The 24,537-nt window shown below is 42.4% G+C and overlaps 1 protein-coding gene across 1 annotated transcript in view; it reads right to left on the bottom strand.

The window, feature by feature from the left end:
- Positions 1 to 1,041: 1,041 nt before the first annotated feature.
- The window catches only part of ZNF638 (zinc finger protein 638), a 63,639-nt gene continuing 40,143 nt past the window's right edge, over positions 1,042 to 24,537 (bottom strand). Inside the window, exons 14-26 of the mRNA XM_075499420.1 lie at positions 23,822 to 23,874; positions 22,998 to 23,129; positions 22,710 to 22,838; positions 22,338 to 22,379; positions 20,402 to 20,542; positions 19,289 to 19,414; positions 15,242 to 15,291; positions 9,534 to 10,956; positions 8,821 to 8,886; positions 5,223 to 6,222; positions 3,251 to 3,343; positions 2,255 to 2,373; positions 1,042 to 1,354 (exon numbers count right to left, since the gene is read on the bottom strand). Of these exons, the coding sequence (XP_075355535.1) occupies positions 1,295 to 1,354; positions 2,255 to 2,373; positions 3,251 to 3,343; positions 5,223 to 6,222; positions 8,821 to 8,886; positions 9,534 to 10,956; positions 15,242 to 15,291; positions 19,289 to 19,414; positions 20,402 to 20,542; positions 22,338 to 22,379; positions 22,710 to 22,838; positions 22,998 to 23,129; positions 23,822 to 23,874 (3,434 nt within the window). The 3' untranslated portion in view covers positions 1,042 to 1,294. The remainder of the gene's footprint in view (positions 1,355 to 2,254; positions 2,374 to 3,250; positions 3,344 to 5,222; positions 6,223 to 8,820; positions 8,887 to 9,533; positions 10,957 to 15,241; positions 15,292 to 19,288; positions 19,415 to 20,401; positions 20,543 to 22,337; positions 22,380 to 22,709; positions 22,839 to 22,997; positions 23,130 to 23,821; positions 23,875 to 24,537) is intronic.

The following is a 24,537-nucleotide window of genomic DNA, read 5'->3' as shown; positions in this document are numbered from 1 at the left end:
TTAAAGACGTCTACCAGCTCAGTATCATTCGACAGCTTCAACACATGAAATACAAGTTCCTCTTTCTGCATATGCTTGCTCTTGAAGAAGCAAGGTCCTACAAGTCTGAGGGACTTCACGGGATCGTCTCCCATCAAGGAACGCGTTTCACAACGGCGATACGCAGGTGCTGCCTTTGCTAAACCCGAAGTGCAGTTTATTTTGGTGCTTTACTGGTCAGCGGTCTGAAGACACAAGGATTTTTGTAGCAGCTGTGGCACAGGTATGACTTGTAATATCCCCAGCAGGTAGAACCACAGAGTCCCTCATCTGCCTTGGCCGTGGAGGAACACTTCTTTACTCTTCCTCCAGGAACATGATTCAGCCAAAGTCAACTACCCAAAGTCTGAAGGAGTGGCGGAGACAACGGTGGATTTTAAAAAAACGTCTTTTAAATAAATTTCAAGTGGCTAGGTGACAAATAAAAGCTCAAAGCAAAGTCAGTCGTGATCCAGACTGCGACCCACCGTTAAGAGCATGCCAGCCAGAGACCCAGACTTAGCAGTGAGCAGCGTTCAAGAGCAGATTACAAAGTTCAGCCATGCTGCTGAGCGCTCCACAGGCTTTGACCTACAGACTGGAACAAACGAGGGAAAAACAACCCAAAATAAACAAGCAAACTCGGTCACCAAGGAGAAACAGCAAGGGACGGTGACCTCCCCGGCTGACCGCAGTAACGACAGGCATGTTAAGGCAGTGCTGGAACAGGCTTTGCTCCCCTTGATGGCCTCAGCTTTATCTTCCCGAGAGTACATGAGACTGCAGAGGCCATCGGGAAAAAGGTGGCTAAAGGGAGGATAACAATCCACAGGGCGACCACGATCTTTACCGTGGGGGTCTCTGCTTCGGGGCAGTACGGAGCATATGCAGCACATGAAATTTCACCTGCCGAGAGCTCCGCAGAGCGGCACCAGAGAGAGATCTCCGGAATGAACTCCCTCATAGTCTCTGGTGTGATCCAGAGTTAACGAAACACAATAAATCACACCAAACACAATCCCCTGGTGTTAACTATACAGTAAGAACATTTATTTCATGTCGACACTTGTAAAAGAAGTCTCCTCCGAGTCAGATGATTTGATATACAAGTCAAAGCCACCGTACGTTTTTCTTTTAGTCTCTCTATACTGAGCTCAAATTTATACAACATGAATGCTTGTTTCTGGAACAAAATTACAAATTAAATCATAACAAAATACACAAAATTGACTGGACCCTAAGTTTAATTCACTGAAAGAATTCTTCTTTCCTCCGATCACCTTGAACTCCGCTCTTCCCCATCGTTATCCTCATTCTTCTGCTTGGCCATGAACTTCTGTAGAAATAAGGGTAGGCAGTGAAAAGATACCGCTACGTTATTCCTCAGTCCGCGACAAGATCACGCTCTAAAAAACAGTGCAGGTTTCATAAATGCATCGGCCAAAAGTCAGCCTTGTACTGGTAACGTGTGATCTGTACCAAAAAACACTCCAAAAAGTTTTGCTCACAAACCGACACACACGCAGTCACCGAGAGGTGAAGCTCCCGAGCGGAATGTGGCAAAATATTAGGTGTCAGGATTTCATGTGACGACGGGGCACCTGTGTCTGGTCACGAAATAGTAAACAGTTATTCAATATTCACTGCGGGCTGCGTATTCATTACGCCCACCTTACAGAAGTCTACCTCGCTAAGTATCTTCCCAGTCTTCTACCCCTCACATCAGCACCTCGCGCAGGAAGGGGCTGCTTTTCCCCCCAGCCGGGTACACGCCGTGTCCTTGCCAGCCGGCACCAGCTGGGGGGAGTTCTGACCCCAAACTTAAAGTTTCTGGCTGCCAAACTGACCCCAAACTTAAGTTTTCCGGCTGCCAAACTGACCTTCTGGTCATTTTATATGTCCAAGATATTTTAGCCTGTCTGCAGTTTCAGCAAGCCAGGCAATCTGACCAAACCATGCTTTCAGACACGACACTGCATAGTTTCTAAAAAACGCTTCTTAAAAATGAAGGGAACATGACAGCTGTCTCCACGCCTTCCAAGGGAAGGAAGGCTTCAGGTAGGTGATGAGCTTGAGCAATTTAATAGTATCTGTGTCCGAGTTTAAAACTAAAACCCCTTGAAGTATTAATACGAGCTCCCTATGCCACTAGGAAATTATTAGCACTCGTTAAAGCAAAACATTTTTAGAACAATATTCTTTTCACCCTGTGTCTTTGGAGAAGCTTCAGCATTACCTCCATGTTTTGCTGATGAAGCGCTGTCTTGCAGTGATTTTTCACAGACGTTTCATCTGCGTAGAACAGCGAGCAGATCTGACAGAAGAAGCCTGCCTTTGGAACTAGGTAATCCAAATCTGAAGAGACAGCACACAGCATTAACGTTAACAAAACACAGCTTTAAAACATCCTCTTAACAAAACACAGCTTTATAAAAAAAAAAAATAAAATAAATCAGATTCCTTTAGCCAAATCTGTACAATTGGTTATTACTGGAAGGAAGTTAGTTACATTTTTTCAGTATTCAAAAAAATCAGGCTTCTAATCCAAGTTGGTCACCTGCCCCAGCTCCAATAAACAGAGAACGACACGTACTTTTCTGTCAAGAGGACAACTGACCTTCTGCATCTGAAGCTCAGCGTCTTTTGGCCCTAAAGTACTTTATATACAACTCATTTGCCAAGTTTAACCTCTGTCTTGCAGGGCGTTATGCAAGCATTTTCTGTCAGAGGGAATATTACACAAGCCATCAGGCAAGGATCCATATTTTCTGAGCAACTTCTTTTACAGTTCAAGCGTTATCAGTAGTTTTATGTAAAAGTATTTTAGATGACGATCTTGGAATATATGTATATACACACACACACATTTTTGAAAACCATGTAAGCAGTTCCTTCATTTCTATACATTGAGAGGAAGTTGGTAATAAAACTCATAACAGGATTAGAACAGTAGGTAGATATTACACTGCACTAATTACGAATAAATTAGCCTATATTCGTATATTAAATTTTAGGAAAAAAAGAACTTTCAACTTTGCTGCTGCTATTAAGCCAACAGCAGAAACTCGTTCAACGTGCACATGTAGGAGCCAAGATAAAAACACAAATTATGGGCCATGACTTCAAAGGTAAATGTGGTAATGAGGCAAAGGAGGCATTTTCAAACAGGCAAGAGAGCCATAATCCAGCAAGAAAAGCACGGAGCATTTGGGGTGGGTTTTTTTGTTTTTACCTTTTGGAGTACTCGGCGTCTTTGATGCATCTGAAGAAGCCATTTTCTTCCGCTTAGACTCTGGTTCTTTATCTCCTGAGCCCAGCTGATCTCCTGGAGGCCATAAACGCACGTTAAACACAGGTATCCGCTGTTTAAAGGTACTCTATACGTAGCCGTAATGGCTCGTTACTGCCTGAAACAACCACCATCTCTATGGCCCTCGCTGTTTTCTACACTATCCGGTTTGGTCTTTCCATAGAGCAATTTTCAGGAACTCCTGACATCAATCTCACGGGCAAGACTTCCAAACACAGCCCGGGCTCTGCGGGGAACGACTCCAGAAGCGCTCTCGACCACACGGCACTCTTCACAGAAGTGCCGCCGCCGCTCTCAGCTGCCTTCCTCTACAGCTCCTATCAGCAGCTTCAAACCAGCTTTGTGATTGCGATCACAAAAATCTCAACTTCTTTATCATACAAGCTACCAAGCTTTCTTGAATTAATCTAGCTCGAGGTCCGACAGCAGCATTTCAGCTTCGTTACAGAACCAGTCGAAGCCTACCGAATACGTTATCGGATTAACCAGCTCTAAGGAAAGATCAAAATCAACATTTTAAGATTTTTCTGGAGAAGAGGAGTTTGACAGAGTCTCCTCTATTACAAGACAAACAAGGTGTTTGGTTTTGAGACCATCAAAGCAGTCCAACTGGCAGGTGAAGAGTCACGCATCAAAAATACCTGTTTTCTTCCTAATTCTATGTTCAAATAATCTAGATACCAGTACGTCCTAGGCAAGGTTAACACAATAAATCCTTTCCCTTAATAACAAAACCCAGGAAGCTGTCGAAGGAACGCAGCAGACAGCATCGCTCTCGCATCCCCTAGATGTTTCAGCAGACTGAGTATCTCACCGTAAATATCTTACCATATTTAGTGCATATCAAATACATTTATTATAATTTGCCGCTACCAGTTAGATCAGAAATCAGCTCGAGGGCTTGGATATTTTAAGAGGTCTTCTTGCAGCTAACTTGCTAATAGAACATGGAAAATATTTTGCATTTTCAGTAAATGCTTTTGTTAGTCATGGGGAAGCTTATGTTCTATAGCATTAACAAGATTAAAACAATATATAATATTTAAATATTTTTGGGCGTGTATAAAGTAAACGAATCCCTTTCCTAACGTTTACAGAAACTGAAGTTTCAAACACCCTGTTTTAAGCGAGATATCTGCTGCTCCTGCAGCTCCTCCGTATCTGCTCTACTTGGGTTGCCTCTGCTACACAATGAGCCTGAGACGGGAGAAAAGCTTTTCCAAAACATCAGAACAAAAGGTGCCGCGTCAGCGCTCAGCTCCCTCAGCGGAGACGGAAAGCAGGCTCGAGACTGGCGGACTGCATCACGTAGAGCCTTCACCCACGCTTTGGCCAAATCTCTGCTTGTGTGCGGGTTATATTTAGTTCTCCCTACTTGGCTCTGTGTTAGACTTTCTTAACCCTTTGCTAATTCCATGCTACAGATGTTCTCCTACATTTTTTCCTCTAGATCCGGTCTGGAAGCTGTTACATCTTTCTATCTGTGTGTCTATTTCATTTGACTCACCTTAATAAAGTTTGGCCCTGTAATTACAGACTATAAATAATCTGTGTTAGGTAGTTTACCAGGCCTTGCGTTAAAAGCAAGAAAAGAAACTATTTTCCTCAATTTTAGCCATCATAAACACCAAATGCAACACTTCAATTCGATACGCAGCTTACTTTTACATCAAAAGAAAGATGCATTGTGAAATGCATTAATAAAATACCCTACCTGCAAGCCACTGCTCACGCTCAGTCTCTGGTTTTCCCCAGCATCTCTTTCATTAACTTTGTCGAAGATTTGGGGTTTTTCAGCTTCCTCTATTTGCTACAGGGATCTCTTTGTGCTTGGCACCGATGTCAAGCATCTTATTTTCTACTTCCCCTCCAGAAACTAAGAGAGGTTGCTTACCTTTTGACTTTGAGATGGCAATAATTTCTTCTTCCGGACTCATATCTCCTAGAATTTCCATTTCTTCTGGTCCTGCAACAGCAACAATGTCCTCCTCTTCTGGTCCTGCAATGGCAGCAATTTCTTCTTCTTCTGGTCCTGCGACGGCAACAATATCTTCATCGTCTTCATCCCCGTTCAGATTTTTCCCTGGGAAAGTATTTTCTTCTTCCTCATCCTCCTCTCCAACTTCATCTACCGTAACAAAGTTTAGTTCCTCTTTCAGGCGATCGAAATCAGCCAGAAAATCATCTTCATCTTCGTTAACTTCATCCAAAGTCACTAGAGGGTTATCTTCATTGTCCTCTTGTATTTCATCCACTGTCACTAAAGCACTGGGATCATCAGGCACCTGAGAGGAAGCGCAGTCTCCAGTATCCTCAGCAGTCACTTTATCCTCCTCCTTCTGTTTCAGCACATCCTCAATATTCAAGTCCGTAGGTTCATTCAGGGGCAGCTCTTCTACTTCACCGATTTCATCTACAGTTACCAAGGGTTCGGCTTTCAAATCCTGCTCCTCAAAAACAGACCCAGGGATGTCTTTATGCGAACTAAGGTCCTCCTGTTCAGATATCTCATCCAAAGTAACAAGGGACTGGGGATCCTTTACTGCTTCGGACATAAGTTCTTCCTCTTCCATCACTTCATCCACTACAACCAGGCCCTGCGGGTCACTGAGGGCTTCTAAATGAGCGACTCCCATTAGCTGTGCAGTCACATCCTCCTCCTCACCGATTTCATCCAAAGTGACAAAAGAGAGTTCGCTTTCAGCAATGCGTGCTACGGAGCTTTTCCCTTTCCTTCTCTTAGAACTAGGCTCAGAAGAGGAGTTGGTTTTAGCACCATCTTTTCTCTTTCCCCTCGGTGGATTTCGCCGTGTTTTAACGGGAGACTCGATTTCCTCTACGACCTCATCCACAGTAACGAATTCATCCAGGTTAAATGGAAACAGCTCTTCTTCCTAGGGAGTGTAAAAATGTGACTATAACAAAGTTTTATCATTTGCCCAGTGACACAAACACCTCCATCCGCAGGGTGCCTCGTGAAAAAATATCTACACACTGAACCTGGCTGAAGGGGGGGGGGGGGGAGGCAACTTGACTTAAGGGTAGAAAAATTTCAGACCTTCGGTGTCATGTGGAAGAGTTTTCATTATCAGCATTTGTGTTAGGTAAGCGGATTTAATTCAGAAACCCAAAGCATTTTGCAAAAACACAGCGGATGACTAGACAAAATCTATGTCTATTAAAAGAACTGGGCCAATGCCCTGAATACTCATGCATATTTTTGCACTCACTTGCAGGAAGACTAGGGAAAATCTGAATACCTCCAGAGTATCCTTCAAAAATACTATTATTTTGTGTCGTACCTCATTCTCTTCCCTAAGCATATGCTGTTGGCCGCTGCTACAAAAACAGGAGACTACATCAGATGTTTCGATGCAGCAAAATCATTGTGTGTCCTGATGACTACGCCCTGTTCCATCGTGCCTCTTTGGTTCCAATCTCCTGACAAACCTCTCCGTTTCAGAGGCTCTCCCATGGCCCTACGCTCCAGCCCAGGAAAGGGCTCCCAGTGCTGGAACCTCCCCACGTTCCTCTATAACCAACACGTACAAGAGGATCATTTTCTCCTTTTGTTAAGGCCTCACTAGCCCCACAGACGCTCTGGCAGACTTGCTGCTCCTCCTGTGCCAGCCATACCTCATTAGGGGCCAGGGGGCAAGCTCCAGCTTTCTGGCGAATGCCTTTGTATTTTTATGTTTAAGATGGCAGAGCCTGACCCTTTCTATTTCTCCTCGGTCAGTGGCATGCTCTTACTGGAGCGTGTCTTGCACCTAAAACTCCTCCTCCCTTGCAGTTTGACCATGCCAGCTTTTGTCAGGGCTCGCACAATTTATTCGAGGACCACTGGAAAGAATTAGCAGCAATTTAATGCCATGTGTAGCTGAGAACATCTGGATGAAGACGTATGAATTTAATGCAAGAGTGAATTAACCCAAATTACTTTTAGGTTATTTGAATAGACAGCAGTCATGTTTTTGGAACAGAGCGTTATACTTTGTTCACTGTAAAATAGCTGTGCATTTATAATCAGGATGGTAGGATAAGGTGGATAAGATGGGTACTTAAGTCTATTAATAAATTCAGACATTAAAACGCATCCAATTATCTATTGCACCCCAAATTATGTATTCAATTTCTTCAATGAATGATTCCCAATCTTTTTTTTGCAAAATATTTCATCCTACCATCAAATACCGCTCGGTATCTTACACAAGAAGAGTGAAAAAACCCTTGTCAAAGCAGAACTTTAAGGCCAAGGCAAGATGAAGTTTCCTCTGTTAGAGAGTAACACTGCAGCTAAGAAATACTAAAAAGAATCCTCCAGCAGAAAAAGTAATCTGGGGTTGACCTATTTCAAGGGCTACATGCCTTCTCTTCCCTTTCTTTTTTAAAAAGCTAAGAAATACTAGGAATAACGTCTGCCTCCACCCACATTCTGATGAAGAAGCTTGAGGAATATTTAATGCAAGGTGGGCACAGAGAAGAAAAAGAAAGGAAATATCTGGTTACATTTCAACTGAAATCAAACATTACTGTATTCTTTCTGCCATGAAGAGGAGAACACGGATCTTGGTTCTTATCAGCTGCGTAACAGTGAAGAATAAAGGTATAAGAAGTAATAGACATTACAAAACATTCTTCCAGAGGTGCAGAATTTCCTCTTGGGGATCAAACACATCTGGAACATCAGATGTGAAAGTGTCCTCTGTTACCATCGCTACCGTCAACCTCACAAGCGCACTGTGCTGGTGATGCAGGAAGTTTATGTGGCTAAAGATTAATAAAAGGATTCAGGTCTCCACCTTTATCTCAGAAATCCCTTTTCCATAGGGACCCACCACTTACCTGGTAGATCTTTGATTTGATCCTTTAACACTACTGCTACAAACTCATCAATATGGATTTTTATTACCTTCCTTCTGCTTTTCTTTCCCAAAGCCCAAGCTATCTAAAAGAGAGAGAGGGTATCTCTCTTCACCTTCCTGTAAAAATGCAGACTCTTTAGCAGTTGAGCCTACAGGCTCCCAAGCTCTTCTTCAAACCAACACTGCACCAAAAATGTACAGTAATCCTTGCTCTGCAGAACCCACTGGAAATATCTCTGCATGGAAGAGGTACCATGGCTGGAGATGTTCTGACTCCCTCCTGTGGTATGAAATCATTAATAAAGAGCTAGAAGACTTCAGCCTTCCTTCCTCTCCTCACGAGTGTGGTGACGAATAAAGATCTCATGCAGGCAACTGGAGAGCCAATGAATTAATTCTCTCTCTCAAATAAACGATACTCGAGACCAAAAAACACCTCCTCTTAACACTCGCTTCCTGAATTAAGCTTCTCTTCCAAATGGCTTGACTTTACAGCTTTATGCCCCTAGCCTGTAACAACCAGTAATACAAAAAATTCCGTAGGGAAGGGTGCTAAAGGTTCTTAGTACACACACACGCACTTCCAAGACAATCTGACTTTAAGTTCCTTTATGGTTACATCCTTACCTCCTTTTGTTTCGCACTGCTGCTAGAGCCGCTTTTTGAAGTTTTAGTATTGCCACCAACAGAAGCCTGCAAAATTAGACAAAAGTTCACATGAAATCAGTTAAGCCAACTAACCTGTCCACAAGAGAAAAAATAATAAAAATAAATATTAAAAAAAAAAAAAATCAGCTATTTTTTCCCTTAATGAACTTTTTTAAAGTTGTCCAGATTGCTGCTTCTGATCACATGCTTGGCAAATACAGAACTAAGCCAACCGTCAGCGGTAGAGTCCAGGCATACAGTCTCTAGCAACAAGTCACAGGTAATACCTCGCTTAGTAGCCTCTTTTCAGTAACCAGTGTCTGTGCAGGACTTGACAAAGCAAATATCAGCTCACAAAAGGACAGAAAGCTTATTAATTCCCATTCAGAACTAATCCAAGAACATAAAGTTATGACACTCAATAAAGATTCGCTTCAAAAATACCTTCCTGCAATTTTTTCCAAGTAGCATTTTCAAACCAGTTACATACTTGCGTTGCACACGCTGCATCTAAAAGCAACTGGTTGCCCGCCATCTCGCTATTCCAACTTGTCTGTTGGCCCAAACCAGCTGAGTGACTTATGGAAAAGGGAAGGGGAACATAATCTCATTGTCCCATACTCAACATCTGAGAGAAGCATGGAGTTAGTTACTGATCAGGCACACTGAACCGGCCTTCCTGCCCTCCTCACCTTATTGCTGCTGTTGTCTTTCTTCATGCTGGATGATCTACTCTCTCCCTCTTGAGACTGTTTTGAACTAGCCCTAGATTCCACTCGTGAGTCCTTCTCTTGCTGAGATGAATTCCTCCCATTGCCTCCCTTTCCATCAACAACAGAACTTCTGCTCACTTTACATTTGCCGCTGCCATCTCCCAGGCTTGATCGGCCGCCACCAGGTCGCAGATGACCCTCTTCTTCTGATGCCATTTTCTTCTCCACCGCTGCTTGGCCTCGGGTCTCAGGCTTCGAGGGAGCTTTCTGCTCCCCTCCTTTACACAGGGAAGGCTCATTTCTCCGTACTGGAACCCTTGACTTTGATATATCCAGAAGAGACACCACTGCCTTTAAAATCGTTTTACCAACAGAGGAAGATTCCTTGACAGACAGAGAGGAGTTTAACGTAACTGCTTTGTGGGTTTCATCAGTTTTTGCTGGTCCTGTCCCTTTCTTTTGATGGGCTTTGATTAAACTTCCCTCGTTGTTCTCGTTGACAGCGTTGGCAGCATCTTCCATAGCAGCCCCAACCTTGGTCACAGATTTTTCAAGTTTCTTCTCTGTCTCTGCCCCAGTCTTGATCAAAAGTTTTTCAGGGTTCCCCTCCGCAGCTCTTCCAACTTTGAGCGCAGACTCTTCTCGTTTCACCTCTGTGTCTGCTCCAGCTACATCCAGTTTCTTCTCCACGGCCACCGCGGTTTTAAGTACAGGTTTCTTCCCTGTTATTGGAGTTACAGACATTTTATGTTCAGTTTTCACAGCATCAGAAACGGTATTTTTTTCAGGAGCATCCAACTTGTTTGTCTGCGTGACAACAGATGACACCATCCCCACTGAAGCTGCATCAGGATCAGGGGGAACCGCTTCAGGGACGGCCCCTGTCATATCCCCTGCTGCCAGCTTCACAGCACGGTCTGATGGCACGTCTTCAGCCTTGCCCGCATCGGACAATTCTTCTGGTCGTTCAATGGCAGGAGCAGACAACTCTTCATCTTTCTCTTTAATCTCCTTCTCTGATGCGGATACAACAGCCGATTCAAACAACTGTGGTTCAGTATTATCTTTGACTGCCTCTTCTTTCTCCGCGCTGGAAGGCGGCAGCAGCACCTCTTCTGACTTGGCTTCAGATGATTCGGTAGCAGCGGATTTGATAGATGCCGCAGCAGCTTCAACTCCAGCGCCCACTTTCTCCACAGACGTTTCTGCCAGTCTTGGAGCAGACTCCCTTACTGCTCTTTCAAGATGGGACTCAGAGGGCTCTATCTGTACTGCTGACATCTCGTCTTTGACATTAGAGATGGAAATGGGTTCTTTCTTTGCCACACTAGGCTCTACTCGAGGATTAGCAGCTGCTGTTTGCACCACTCCTGATCCCTCTGGATATTTTTTCAAGCCAGAGCTAAATGCATTTAAAAAAAACAGAAGAAATCAAACTATGTTGAGAATTCTACAGTTACCAGTAACCTCTTGACGCCAATGGTGGGGGCTTTCCTGATGCATTAGTGCTTAGCATTTGGAAATCTAGCCTATCAGTGTTAAAACGGTTAAAAACATTGAGGCGAATAGCTGATTAGTGTTATGCTTCTCTTTAATCCACCTCAGTACCGCAAGCCTCTTACACTTCGCATTACATTACTTGTAGTCAGACCTCTCAAGGTAGCACTCACTGCGGATGCGCCCTGTGACCCGAGCGCTGGCATGAACTCCTAAAATTTAGATCCCCTGATGCAAGGCAGACAGTGGAAGCACATACACAGCGAAAACAAAGCTTCAGTCTCCCTGTATAAAGGAATTACCAGAGTTTTGTTATGTTTGAAGACAGCAGACTCTGCAGTCACCAACCTAGAGAACTCTTCCAGTAGCTGGGAGTCTGAAGTTTGTTAATTTTGGGGGGTTCAGGTTTGGGGGGAGGGAGGGGTTGCTTTGGTTTTAAATTGCATTGACCTCGCACAATAGCAGGGAACCCAGTACGTGCACAGAGGCTCCTGTTGGCCAGGCTCTGTTTTCACTGTTTAATCCCACTGTCAGCTCCCAGGATAACAAAGCCCAAGATGACAATGCAGAGGATAGCGCTTTTCAGAGAACTGGAGTTACAGTAAGTGCATTATCCTTCTCTGAAAGAAAGAATCCTCCGTAGATGATCTTGGGAGACACTGAAACTAGAGATGTCTGCGCCCCTTTTCCCACAAAGCTCGAGAAAACGAGCATCCCAACACCTCGCGCATCTCTAGATGGAAAGGTGCCGAAATACCAATGCTGACAATCTCGTTAAGTGTCGAAACAAACACAAAAGCAGCAAACACACATAATTAATCAGTGGTTATGCACAATGGAGCAGCCTGCGCTATCGTTTCTCAGAACCTATGTATATGAAGAAAGGGTGCACATTTGTATAGAACCTCATGAAAATAAAAAAGAGCAGAGGAGTCTGCCGTTTCAGTAATACTCCTAGCATGATGTGAGCAAGAAAATGGAAGGCTAGAGCAAATGGAACTCAGCGCTGACAAAAACGTTAAGTCTTGAAGTGGCCAGATGCGAGGGTTAACGAGACGAAGACACAATACATGGAGTCAACAGAAAGATGAAAACAGGCAAACTGAGCTAACATCTGTGCTATGCAAGCACAACAAAAACACCAATCTCGAAGGTTTCCTCCGGACCCGAGGGCACTGTCCTCTGCTGCAACAAAACGCGAGAGGAGAGAGAAGAAGGGATATGAATTCTGCTTCAAAATCTTTCACAGCACCAATTTAAAATTGGCAGAGATGTAATGTGTCATGACTACGTATCAGATGGATACTTGCAGCACGCCATGAGGGCACTCCTCCCCTAGCAAAGCGGCAGGCCGGCAGCATTTTGCGGCTTGGCAGGCAGAGCTCGCAGGAGCGATGGAGTGTGCGTGCTCCCCGCCGTGCCCCACAAAATGCTGGGAATCCCCTTCAGAGCCCGAGCGGCTCAACTCACAGTAACTGAAGTCTTATGAAAGAAAAGCAAGCTTGCTCATTCCAACATCACGCTCATCTCTAACAGGCGTCTCAGACCTGTAATCAATTTAAACTGGTTACTTGCAAAGGTTTTGGGGTAAGCGTGCCTCATGAGTGGCTAAGCAGTCAGGGCTGATCTGCTTTTTATGCCGCTGTATCAGTTTACTCAGTCACAACACAGAAGATATTTTGATATCGATTAAACATTGTGTTCCAAAAGCAAAAATTATTTCAGTTAACTTTCTATTTGAGCATCCTACAGGCCACCGAGATTTGTGCCTCACGTGTCTGCGTAGCAAAACATTACCTGGATCAGTCAGAGCTCTGAAAGCCCAGGTTTCTCACCGATGCGTAGAAAGCCTAATTAAACACAAGCTCTAATGCCTTTCTAAACTGTACCCCACGGCCTCTGTTTATACCTTTTTTGCAGGGAATGGAAAAGTGTCAGTGAACACTGGAACCATACACTAACTACACAGCTTACAGCGAGTAGCACACGTGTATTATCCTCTACGCAGTTCAAATGAGACGTTAGTCTCTGAATCCTCAGGACTTTATGCCTCCTTTCATGCCAACACCCGCTCTGTGCCTCCCACAAAGAAAGACCATTGTGGTGGCCTCCAAAATACACTGATAGATTCAAACCAGACCGTGAAGCAGTGGAAGGAGAGCTCTGCAGACGCGGTAACGTGCAGAGATAAAAATGAGTGAGCCTGACGAAGCATCAAGGTGCTTGAAGTAACGCTTAGAAGACCTGGTAGGCATTGGGAAAGAAACAGCATGTAGACCTGCAAGACAGATTTCCTGCACAGAAGTTAGCGTAAAGGGTGAAACCAACAATAGCTGGTGCTCGGTTTCTGCACAGCACGTCCCTGCATTGGCTGCCATACGCAGCCATTGCTGCCTGAGCTAGCGAGGGAAAGGCTTGGAGAGTTCAGTCCTAGAAATGCCAGCGCAGAGGCTGTGTCACGATGGAGACACAACCTGCTTCCTACACGTCAGCTCAGGATTAAAAGGAGCAGCAGAATAGTCCTTGATTCTTAACCTGGCCAAGAAGAGTTTCAAGCTAATTTAGCTGAAGAAAACAAATCCCAACAAAACGCATCAGCATCTTTGAAAAGAGCAGAGGCATTCACGTCAGCACGTCGGTCACCTCAGCCACAAGGCTAGATGACCTACCTACTCGGGCTGGACGACAACCGAACTTCCAGAACCATCCCAGAGTCTTTTCAAGATCACCTCATCATCCCAGACAACCAAGAGGGCAGTCCCTTCTGCTCCCCAGGTTCTGCTACTCCTTCCCTCCCCAGAAACACGCGACAAGGTCTTCCCATATGTAACAAGATATTTTTCTGCTTCTTATAAAACATAACTCAATAACCGGTCAGGTCACAAAAGCTTACGAGGAGAAAACAGTTGCTTCAGACAAGGAGAAGGTGCATAGCTTTATTTGTAGGGAAAAACGTCCGTTTTCCCATCTGTTCACCAGCCACAGCAGGATGCTGGGCAGTGGCTGGGATTCACGTAAGAAGCGCTTCTTTTGATTAATTACCACCGCTAGCTAAAGCCCACCAGTCTGGAATCAAAAAGGCTACCTGCATGTCTGCCAACGTGCCAGTCAGAGACAGTTTAGAAACTAAATGCTTCCAAAATTGCCTAGGGCCTGAGTAGAAGTTTCCTTGAATTAGGAGTGCCTCACTTGACTTCTGAAAGAAACAGGTTTTGGAAATATAGTAACAGTCCATGACAGTACAATGGCATTACTTGAATTTGAAGTTTAGGACCATGATTACACAGTTTTGTTTGGGTTTTTTTGGCTTTTTTTTTTGTTTTGGTTTGGTTTTGTGTGTTTTGGGGTTTTTTTAAATGATAAAACTTATCCAGAAATATGGATTTGAGTGACAGAAGGTGTTTTAAGTCATCTTTAACAAGAACTCTTATAATGATCTATCCATTTATTAAAAAAAAAAAAACAAAACAAACAACAACATAGTCAAGACTCTAAAACCAACAAATAGTTACTCCACAATTAGAAATTTTACTACAAGCAATGTCCGTAAAACAATTTTAAATGGAACATACCAAAACCACCATTTCCCATTTCTAGGTTCTGATGTTAATAGAGCATCTAAACTTTTTTTTAAATCAATTCAAGGGACCTGTATCACAGCATGAAGTTAATCTTAGTAAGTTATACAAGGAAGTTTCAGTTTATTTTTAGCGTTTGGAAACAGAAACAATAGAGCCAGGTGCTCTGACAGAGGAAAGCGCTGTGGGATGAAATAAAGCTATCACTTCACGGTTAAACACAACAAAAAATTGTCTTACCCACATGTATTTCCAAACACACTTTCCAGGACCTGTGGTAAAATCCTGGCCGTGATTAGTAGAACAATAGTAACTCAATGAACTACACAGAAAACAGGATTTCACCCCCTTTGTCCACGTTCTTCGAAAGCCCCGGATTTCAAAGAAATCACAAACGTGACAGCTCTACAGCAGTACGCTACACGTCCCGCACACACAGAACACACAAAAGCTCAAAGAAGTAACAGCAGGGAAGAGCTGATGGATCTCACAGCAGGCCTTCTCATCAAGCTTGGTTAGAGAGATGGCTCAGCAATCTGCTCGGCCTTGGATATGCGTTCCATGAACAATATAGATAAATTAAAACCACCCTTAAATACTTGAAAGGCATACCTTCCTTTGCCTGATTCCTCTTTCTTCGCTTCTTTTTTCACAACTTCAGCCTGAAAGGCAAAAAATCAGGGTTCAGTTGTCTATGACTTTCAGAAGCATCGGCACAGAATCTGCATAACCCAGCTAATTAATAACACCGCGAACCCAAATTAGGCATGTATCACCTGAAAGAGCAAATGCCAGTAAAGTGTTCTGAAACCGTTCCCCACAGAACGCGTATTTCGTAAGATGACAAATGACAGCGCATGGCAGCGTAAGAGATTTTACTAAAAGTTTGCTAGGCGGAACACGTGGCACACCACTGTTGTGTTCGTCTCGTCTTCAGAGCTGTCATGTTTTTGAGCAGAATTAGCTTGTAGACTGTGATATATTTGGGGAAGGGGGATGTTAAATGCATCTTTTCCCAGCCAGCACCTTCTTTCCCGCACTGGCAAGGATGCTAACTGCTGCAGAGCTCGGGGTGAATGCAGTTAGCCTAAGGGGTAAGTATTATACAGAAAACAGTGGCACACCTTTTCTAAAGACAAATTATATACCAAGTCAAGCAATTATCTACAGAAAACTCAAGCCCAGTTTCTATTCCTTAAAACCTGCTAATGTAGCATTCATTTCTTGTAGGATGACTACGCCTTTCTGCTTTCTGTTATGTAGAATAAACTCGTAGAATAAACGTGAAATGCAATAATGTCTTCTGAAAAAAAGAAAAAAACCAGCCACAAAGCATGCAAGCTCTGCAGCTATCACAGTAGCACAGGTCCAAGCAATCAAAAACACCTTTAAAAACTCAGTGTTGAAATCCCTATCTGTTTTCTGAAGGCATTCTACAAACTAATTTGAAGACTATCACTATTAGAAAGAACATCAGATAAATTCAGTGCACATAGAATTCACTTTAATCTTTTATTTACGCACATAATTCCAAAGCCTTCAATTTTCCCTTTCTAAAAACATTTATTCCAGAGATAAGTGCCAAAAGTATTTCGAACATGGTATAATGAATTAAAAATGATTTCATCTCTCCTTCAGACTAGCTTCTGAATGAAAGGCTTCTAGAGAAAATAGCTTATGGCAAACGGAGCTACAAGCTTCATGTTCCCATGGTACCTAGGCATATAATCCAGATTCTGGCCACGTAACCGGGATGATGGACACGAGGTAACAGACTCAAAACGGAGTGAAGAACGACAGATGGAAAAAGTCAGTTTTCCCTCTTATCACTGTGACCAGGCATTTTTCTCTCCGCCTCAGATAGAGATAAAAATAAAGCTTCGGAGCGTATCTCCAAAGCACAGATTTATTTTAACATTTGTGCAAAAGCTGTGACAGTCGTATTGACAAAGACTGGAACGATACCAGTTGCAGCCACGCTCTGTGATTCTGTGTTCCAGTTGCACGTCCTCCTTCACTGTTACAGCAGTTTCCCCCTATTTTTGTTATTTCAGCAGTATTAAATTCAGACATTATCAGTAAAATTACAGCAACAAAACTATAATGTGAGGAAGCGAGGACTTACATTACTGCTATTACTATGCCACTGGCATCAGTTACCGCTATCTGGCTGGTCAACCTCTCTAAATCAGACAAGCACTCTGGATCACCCAAAGGGTGCAGCTGGAAAGAAATATTATTTTGAAAACAGAGTGTGAATGCCATTCTTTGTTGGCATTGAACTCTGCTCTGATGAAACATTTATAGCGACAAAGGCACGTTATTCTGTTGCTACACAAGATATAGGGAACAGCTATAAAAAGCAGACTTGAATCACAGTGTTCCCACAATGCATCCTTGACAGACATTCCTTAGCATGAGCACTTTAACGAATGATATTTTGCTTATGTTTCAGTGCTAAGGGACCTTAATTGCGTACATTTTCTAGACTTGAGAAAAAGCTCATAAGCCTGAAGATTTGGGTTTTTTCTTCCGCTACAAAGTTAGTCTAATAAAAGATATTGCTCTTAAATGCACCTGACATCATCAAACACAATTATAAATTATGTTCTTCAAAATGATCTGAAGTTCACTATATGAACTGAAATACAAAATAAAGTGGCTCGGAAGAAGAGCATGTTTTGTCCTGTACAAAGAGAGTCAGCAACGGGGAGAATCATCCCTGCAATGGGGAAGAGGAGAGAGAGAAAAACTCTTGGAACATCTAATCCAGGCTCTTGCATCGAGCAGAAGAGAAAAAGAGCATCCTACGCACCCACGCTCGCTGGACTGTAGCTATCAGCACTTCACCCGCAGTGGGTCCTGCACCAGAGGTGCCGAGGGAGGCACAGCAGCTCACCCTACCCTACGCCAGCCGTACCGACAGCACCGCACCACTACGCTCACCTGGCAGAGATGCAGCGTTCATAAGGAAAGTTAAACCAGTCCTCTGAATCAAGGATGTAATTAAAAAGCATTTTCAGTGTTATTGTATCGACTCTAGGCTAGTAGGAACCTTAACGGGAGGGTCCCTCCTAACGAACAAACTATGCCCCTTCAGCCACAGATGAAGGCCCAGAACGACAGGGTGGGAAGAGCTGGGAAGGCAGGCTGATCACCAAATCTCTGCAGCCATTTCAAAGGGTCACACTCGCAGGAAGGTAAAAAACTAGCTGATTTTACACAGGCTAGGCTCTGCACGAGCACAGTAACTGCTGATTTACTCGGAAAGGGGCACGATGAATCTGCTTGAAAAATGTGTGCCCAAATCCATCGGCTCGTGTATCGTCGTACGTTCTAAACCATCACAGATGCAACTCGACAACTGCTGCAGGAGAACCCCACCGAAAATGTACACCTAAAATCTCTGCTGACACAGTGTGTCTTTAAAAACATTAATCCTAAACACCGTACAGCTACCCTATAGATTTCATAAATAAGGACACTTTTCAGTAAAGCAGAAGGAATTGACAATACAATAGAGAACAAACTGTGATACAGGCCAACAATTGGTACACAACCTGTTCTTTAACAAAAGTTAAAATTCATTGCGATGCTCAGTGCAAATAATGCCGACAGCTTTGTCAGCACGGGAAGCAGAAGTACACGTCTGGATGACTTTTTTTCCTCCCTGTTGAAGTAATGGACTTGATGCCCTTGTTATCATTAGGCACCTGAAATTAAACTTTCCCCTGTGATGAATAAAAGTGAAGGGGAAAAAACGATGCCCTGCCCTTCCAGGCACAGCCTCTTGTTAGAATGGTATCCCAAAGTCATGCCACCGAAAACGAACAGCAACACACAGGGATGAGAGCTCCAAGAGTGGAATTTACATGGCTAATCATTTAAAAATAAAAACACAGCACAAAAAACCCCCAACAAAACAAAAGAAAAAACCCTATACACATTTTGGTCTCAATCTTGACACCACATCTGGATTTACGTTCTCCACTTTGGAAGCCAGAACACTATTAGCACATGGCTCACGTTTGCATTTCTTGCTTGAAGCTCTTTATCTATGCAGTGCAACGTGCACTAAGCTGCTTCCTCTCTGGTGTTCTGCTGCTGCAGCTTGCTGTTCCTTCAGCAAACCACCAGAAGTAAACTGGGAGCTGCTCAATACTGCAGGTAATTTCATGTAAGAGAGAAGACGTGGGCGCGCAGACCAGTGCTGCAATAGCAACTGAGTCTGGAATCAAGAGGACTAAAGCAGATGAACTGCTAAAGATGAATCAAACTCAATCAGAAAAAAGCTCTACTAGTTTCAATTATCAATCCTCTTCTAACCAGTACTAAATAGCTGCTTTCCTCCTTTCTTCCTTTTTCTCTTCATCTTTCATTAAGAAATACTTTCACCGGTGGAGATGGAAGAGACTGTACATGTGTTTGTAAAATAGAGAAAGAGATAAGAGAAAGACAAACAGCAACTTTCACACCTACGCCACGTCCCAGATCGCAGACTGGCTGATCCAGCTCCAGCTGTGGCACAGTTCTCACTCTCATCCACAATGACAGCAAACAGTGAAGGAAATACCGACATTGTCACCATTAAGCTGCTCTTCCTGGAAAGGTGGTTCTGTTCCACAAAAATAATGCGCGGTTGAAAAGAAGCAAGCTTACCTCAGCAGCCTCTCCATTGGGTGACAACGTACAGGTCAACGTGTGCTCACCCATGTTATACGGGTACTGCTTCAGGAAGCTGTACATCGATCTGGCTGACTTGGGACTATCCAGCTGCAGAATTGCCTACCGGAAATAAGCACAAGCTTCAAAGAACTGGTAATTCATCTTATTTCTGTACTGAAGAACAAGTTGAATAAATTAAGTTGGTATAGCATGGTATCTAGTATTCCTGAAGGGTTTCAACAACTTCATTTTACATTAGCTATAAGCACCATTTTTTTTATTAAATCCTATGTTCTGGCATGTGGAGAACAGTGGTCTCTTCTTTCCGAGAGGCTGAAGGAAGAAGTAGCTCCTGTTTGGAATTATCTTTAGAACTAAATAAAGAACTACATCACAAAAGAGTGGAGCCTGGAGCTTCCCTACCCACGTGTCCAACCTTCCGGCTACAGCAAAATACTGTTTTTTTCTTAAAAGCATCTTCACCTGTTTTATGGTTTATTAGCAGCGGGACACTTAGCTCATAATAATGGGAGCACAACTGCATTTTAATCATTAAAACATACATGTACACACAGTGACTTAAATCTAGTCCATAAAATAAAAAGCCAATGTTAAGTGCAAAACCAGCAACATTAAAAATTAAAATATCAAAATTAAACAAATTGAAAATCAAGTCACTATATTTTGAAGTGTCCCAAAACAAAAAGTAATTTCAGCAATTCTGACATTTTCGCTTCTCATACCAAAATAAATTTTTTCCTCACGTTTCCTACAAAATGAGAACTTATTTTCCCCCCCACTTACACCTCTGACATTAATTTTTCCAGCCATGTGGGCAGCTTTACTTTCAGAGCTTACCAACTGTTCTTGTATTGTTCAGGCTAGATAACAGCCAAAAGTTTGGTTTGGTTGGTTGTTTTTTTTTCCTTCCCCACTGTCCCCAGCAAATAAGACGAACTATTTTCTCGTTCAGGATGAGTGGACAAGAGTCAGAAACTTTGATCTCTCATTAGCAGAACATTCTTGGTACTGGGAGATGAAAAAACTGCTTTTTAAATTTTTTTTCCCCAATGTGGTACTTTGCACCATAGAAAAAAAAATATTTACCTTGTTTTTATTCTTCAGTACAACATAATGATCTACTTTTCCAAATCGAAGTCCCACACAAACTACTTCAAGTTCTCTGTATCCATCATCCGGCAAGTTCCCAAGATGCACAAAGTGATTATGTATCGTTTCAGTATTTACCTAAAGAAAAGCGATGACAAAACTTGCTTTAACTTTGTAACGCACTTTATTAGCAATGACTGAACTAGGGCAGAAAAGCCCCACAGAAAGCTTCTGTGTCGCTCAGATCTTCCCAAAAAATAGCACTCACACCCCCCAATGTTCACATTTTCAAATTCCCACCAGATTTTCCAGTTTTCTATGCAGTACATCAAAAGAACAAGCTATACCTCCCAGTAAAGAATAACAAACTTAAAAGGATCAAGTTGAGCGTTTTAAATTATCTTTTTTTTTTTTAACTAGTAAAAGTCTCTTTAGGAACACTGCAAAATATAGCTGAAGTTTAAATAAAATTTGGTATCCTGAAAAGCAGACACTTATCTATTTTACACATTGGTCGAGGCATAGAAACCTATCCAAAAGACTCCAATCCTGGTTTTTAAGTTGGAGTTTGGTTTACTTGATCAGTGTGTAATAACATAAAGATCCTCGGTCAAATATCATTTCTTGCGTTTCTCAGTTTTCAAACGGAGTTACCATCACCACCATGGGGACAGGCTATCAAGGAGACGAGTAAGTCTCTTCTGACCAGGAAGGATTCTGGTGCAGAACGTACGAGTGGGCTGGCAGCAAAGGGAAAGCCACCGTCGGCCACGTAGCCCCAGCAGAACCATAGACTGAACCCTGGCACCAAGTATTTTTTGCAGTATCAAAGGGAAAGGCCCTGGGACACAAAGTTCAAAGGTACCAGTAGACTTCTGAAATCTTAAACAAGTCTTATCTTTAAATACTTGAAAGCCATGGGTCTTTTAGAAACACAACACTCACTCCCAACAAGGAAGAGATCCCCCTCCTCTCCAGCTCTGGTATGTTTTTCTTCCATTATTCATGACTTTACCAAGAGCAGAAAGTAAATATTGCACCCCAAGCAGATCAGAAGCGTAAGTAGGATATGGCAGCAGGGGTGTTGGTAGGGAGTACTCAGATGCGTCTGTCAGTGCCAAACAACGATCATAAGGAGAAAGCAGATATCCCCCAGACGCATTTGCAACTGAAAATTCAAGCCTCTTGGGGTTTCTTGGAAAGTGATTTATTTTTGGCAGGGCTCTTTGCAATACGCTTTTTAAACAAATACAATTACCTTTTGACACTGCTGTTCTTAAAGTCACCCTCGTGAAGTTCTTGTGCCAACTGTTTAAGCCCAGAGGCACACTCAGACCCAATGACTGACCCTCTATCAAGAATATCCTGAAAATGTTTTTCACAGAAGCAAGACGTAAAAGCTGTAATTTCATTAACCTCTGCCTACCTACAACGGCATAAAAATCCTTTGTACATCGCTTGCCAGCGTGCACTCCGTGCAGTGAAGGAACAGGAGGGATAATAAGGGAGACACACTACACTGAACAAAGCCCAGAGGTAGTTTTGATAGTTAAACCAAAATATCCGCCTATAAACCACACTGGGAAACGGGTGGCATTATAGACAGGCAAACACTGCATATTCTCCACGCTATAGTGGCCAGCAGCTTGTTAGAACATGAAAAAAAAACACCGGAAGGAGAGGGTCTCAAAGGACTCCTATTAAATGTTTAATTCCTTGCACTTCGTGCATCATGGAGCTAAACTGTGTGAACATTTACTCAGTCTATTCCCTGCTCATTCGCCCATGAAAACATATATAAACACTTAATTCAAGAGAAAGCTTAGGTAACAAGTCAATTAGTTAATATTTCAGGATGAAGGATACTAATTCCAATTTAAAGTAACGTATTTTGGTAGCATGTGGAGGAAAAGTTAGATTGCTAGCAACTTACCTTAGGGTCAGAATCTTTAATTATAGCAGTAAATATTGCTTCCTTTAAAAAATAAAGAGAAAAGACATTGTAAGATTTGAACTGTAAAATATAGCTTCACTAGCAGCAGCTAACTGGCAGCCACTGACTCCCAACAAGTTTTTAGTTTCTGCTTTATTAATAAAATCAACAGCATCAGCACTTCCAACATCTGTGTTATTCTCTCATCAGAAGACCAGGACCCAAGAAGACATTTAACAGAATCAGCCCTCAACAGGACACACCATCAGAACGTGTAAACAGGCAGCGTATAAGTCAGCCTAAATACAAAATCCTGCTCTGTATTGAAAGGTTATCACATATCCTAGAATTTCAATATATTTTATGACTTACTTCATCTTTTATAGTCTTATACTGAGGCACCATGTTGATGCAGAGCTGATTTCCATCCAGTGACATTGGAAAGCAGGTGTAAAATTTAACCATGGAATCTGCAGATTTTCTATTTATTTCAAGATATGCCTTTTAAAATAAAGAAACACATTTTTTTTTTTAAATTGTAATTTAGTCAAAAGCATCTCACATCAACGCTCAGCACACAAAATTATCACATTTGCATTTGTTAAAAACACATTTGCCGCTTCTCTAGGTAGAAACACCACTAAATACCAATTAGAATACCTTTTTATGAGATGATAAAATTAGGACATCCTTCAGTCCTCCAAATGGCTTTGCTAGGTTGGAAACTTCCTCAACAGAATATCCTTTCTCAGGCAAGTTTGAAATAAGAACCACACATGTATCATCAAGTTCCTGTAATCAAATGAAAGTAAGTATTAGTGATATTTCTTCAACTCTAAATCAAAACTGCTGTATTACTAAAGGAAGCATTTATTTTTACTGTGTAAAACCACCATTAAACTGAATGAAGCACTTCCTTAGAAGCACGTTATAATACTTGCAATTACGTCAAAACCAAAGATCATTTAAGCCTTTTTAGGATTTAGTAGCAAAGCAAACCCGTTGCTCTAATTATGTCATGGAACCACCTTAATTACTGCTTAATTGGGGATGTATCTACATCTAAGCTAACTCCGCACAAACCTTAGTTTCTCTCATGCTACCTCATCAAAAATTCAAACCAAACCCCCCCATAATTATGCCACTACTTTGTATCTGTGACATGTCCTCACATCAAATACTGCAGGACTGGATGTGCAAATGCTGCATCTGAAGAGAAGAAACCCACAGTAGGGCAATATAGATGGTCCGAGGACAGACGGGACTAACAAACTCCGCGGAAAAAATAAAAAGCCAGAGAGTGAAATGGTAGATGTCTATCAAATCACAAACAGCAAGGAGAAAATAAACCATTCACTATTTCTCACAAGAAATTAAGAGGCAGGGGACTGAAACTGGAGGTGTTCAGACAGCACACCAACACTTGGAAATGGCACCAAGTGCATACTTACAACTTCCACAGATTCCAGCACCTTTAGACTGACCTTGCTAGCTGGTTCTGTTGACTCTTCACTCTTTGTAGTCGCTCTTGTAGCTTCTAAAAAAAAGGGGTGGGGTAGTTAACCAGTTCAGAGTTCTTTAAATACTGCAGAGCTTTAAGAACTTCTTGTATTACATTTTATCACCACTGTCATTGTGAAAAATTAAATATTCCTTCATTTAACTTACAGCGACAAATTACATTGGTGAGACGCATACAATGTTATATAAATGCTTCCGGAAAGAATGGGTTTAAGTAGGAATAAAAAAAAATAAGAATTAAAATCCCTTAATTAACATGCAAGCACTTTGCTGACATTAAGGCCTGATCAGTTGAACAATCACAACCACAAGACTTTCTTGTGGGCACGGTGGGTCTATACAGGCACCTAGCACGTGTCCACACAATCTTTCTTTTTCTTTCTTTTTCCTGGGACGAGTTCACAGTGATACGCGAGAGGCTCAGAAAAATACAGACAGCAGGAAACAGGAAAAGAGCGATCACACAGGATAGGCAAGCGCAGGTAAAGGAGTATCGCTTCTCCTGTAAAATGTTAATATCCACCTCTGGCAGGTTCAGCAAACCTGTTGCCCAATCTCTCTATGCATAGTAACTGAGAATTAATATACACTACGCTACGTTTAAAACAAAGTCGGTTATTAATCAGTCTGTTATTAATACAGCTGTATCAGCTGAATGTTCACAAGTCCATGGGGCCTG

The sequence above is a fragment of the Mycteria americana genome, chromosome 4 (assembly GCF_035582795.1).
Source record: "Mycteria americana isolate JAX WOST 10 ecotype Jacksonville Zoo and Gardens chromosome 4, USCA_MyAme_1.0, whole genome shotgun sequence".
In the NCBI taxonomy this organism is placed as follows: Eukaryota; Metazoa; Chordata; class Aves; order Ciconiiformes; family Ciconiidae; genus Mycteria; species Mycteria americana.
Note: the sequence above shows the minus strand (reverse complement) of the source record. Positions and strands in the feature narration are given on the sequence as shown.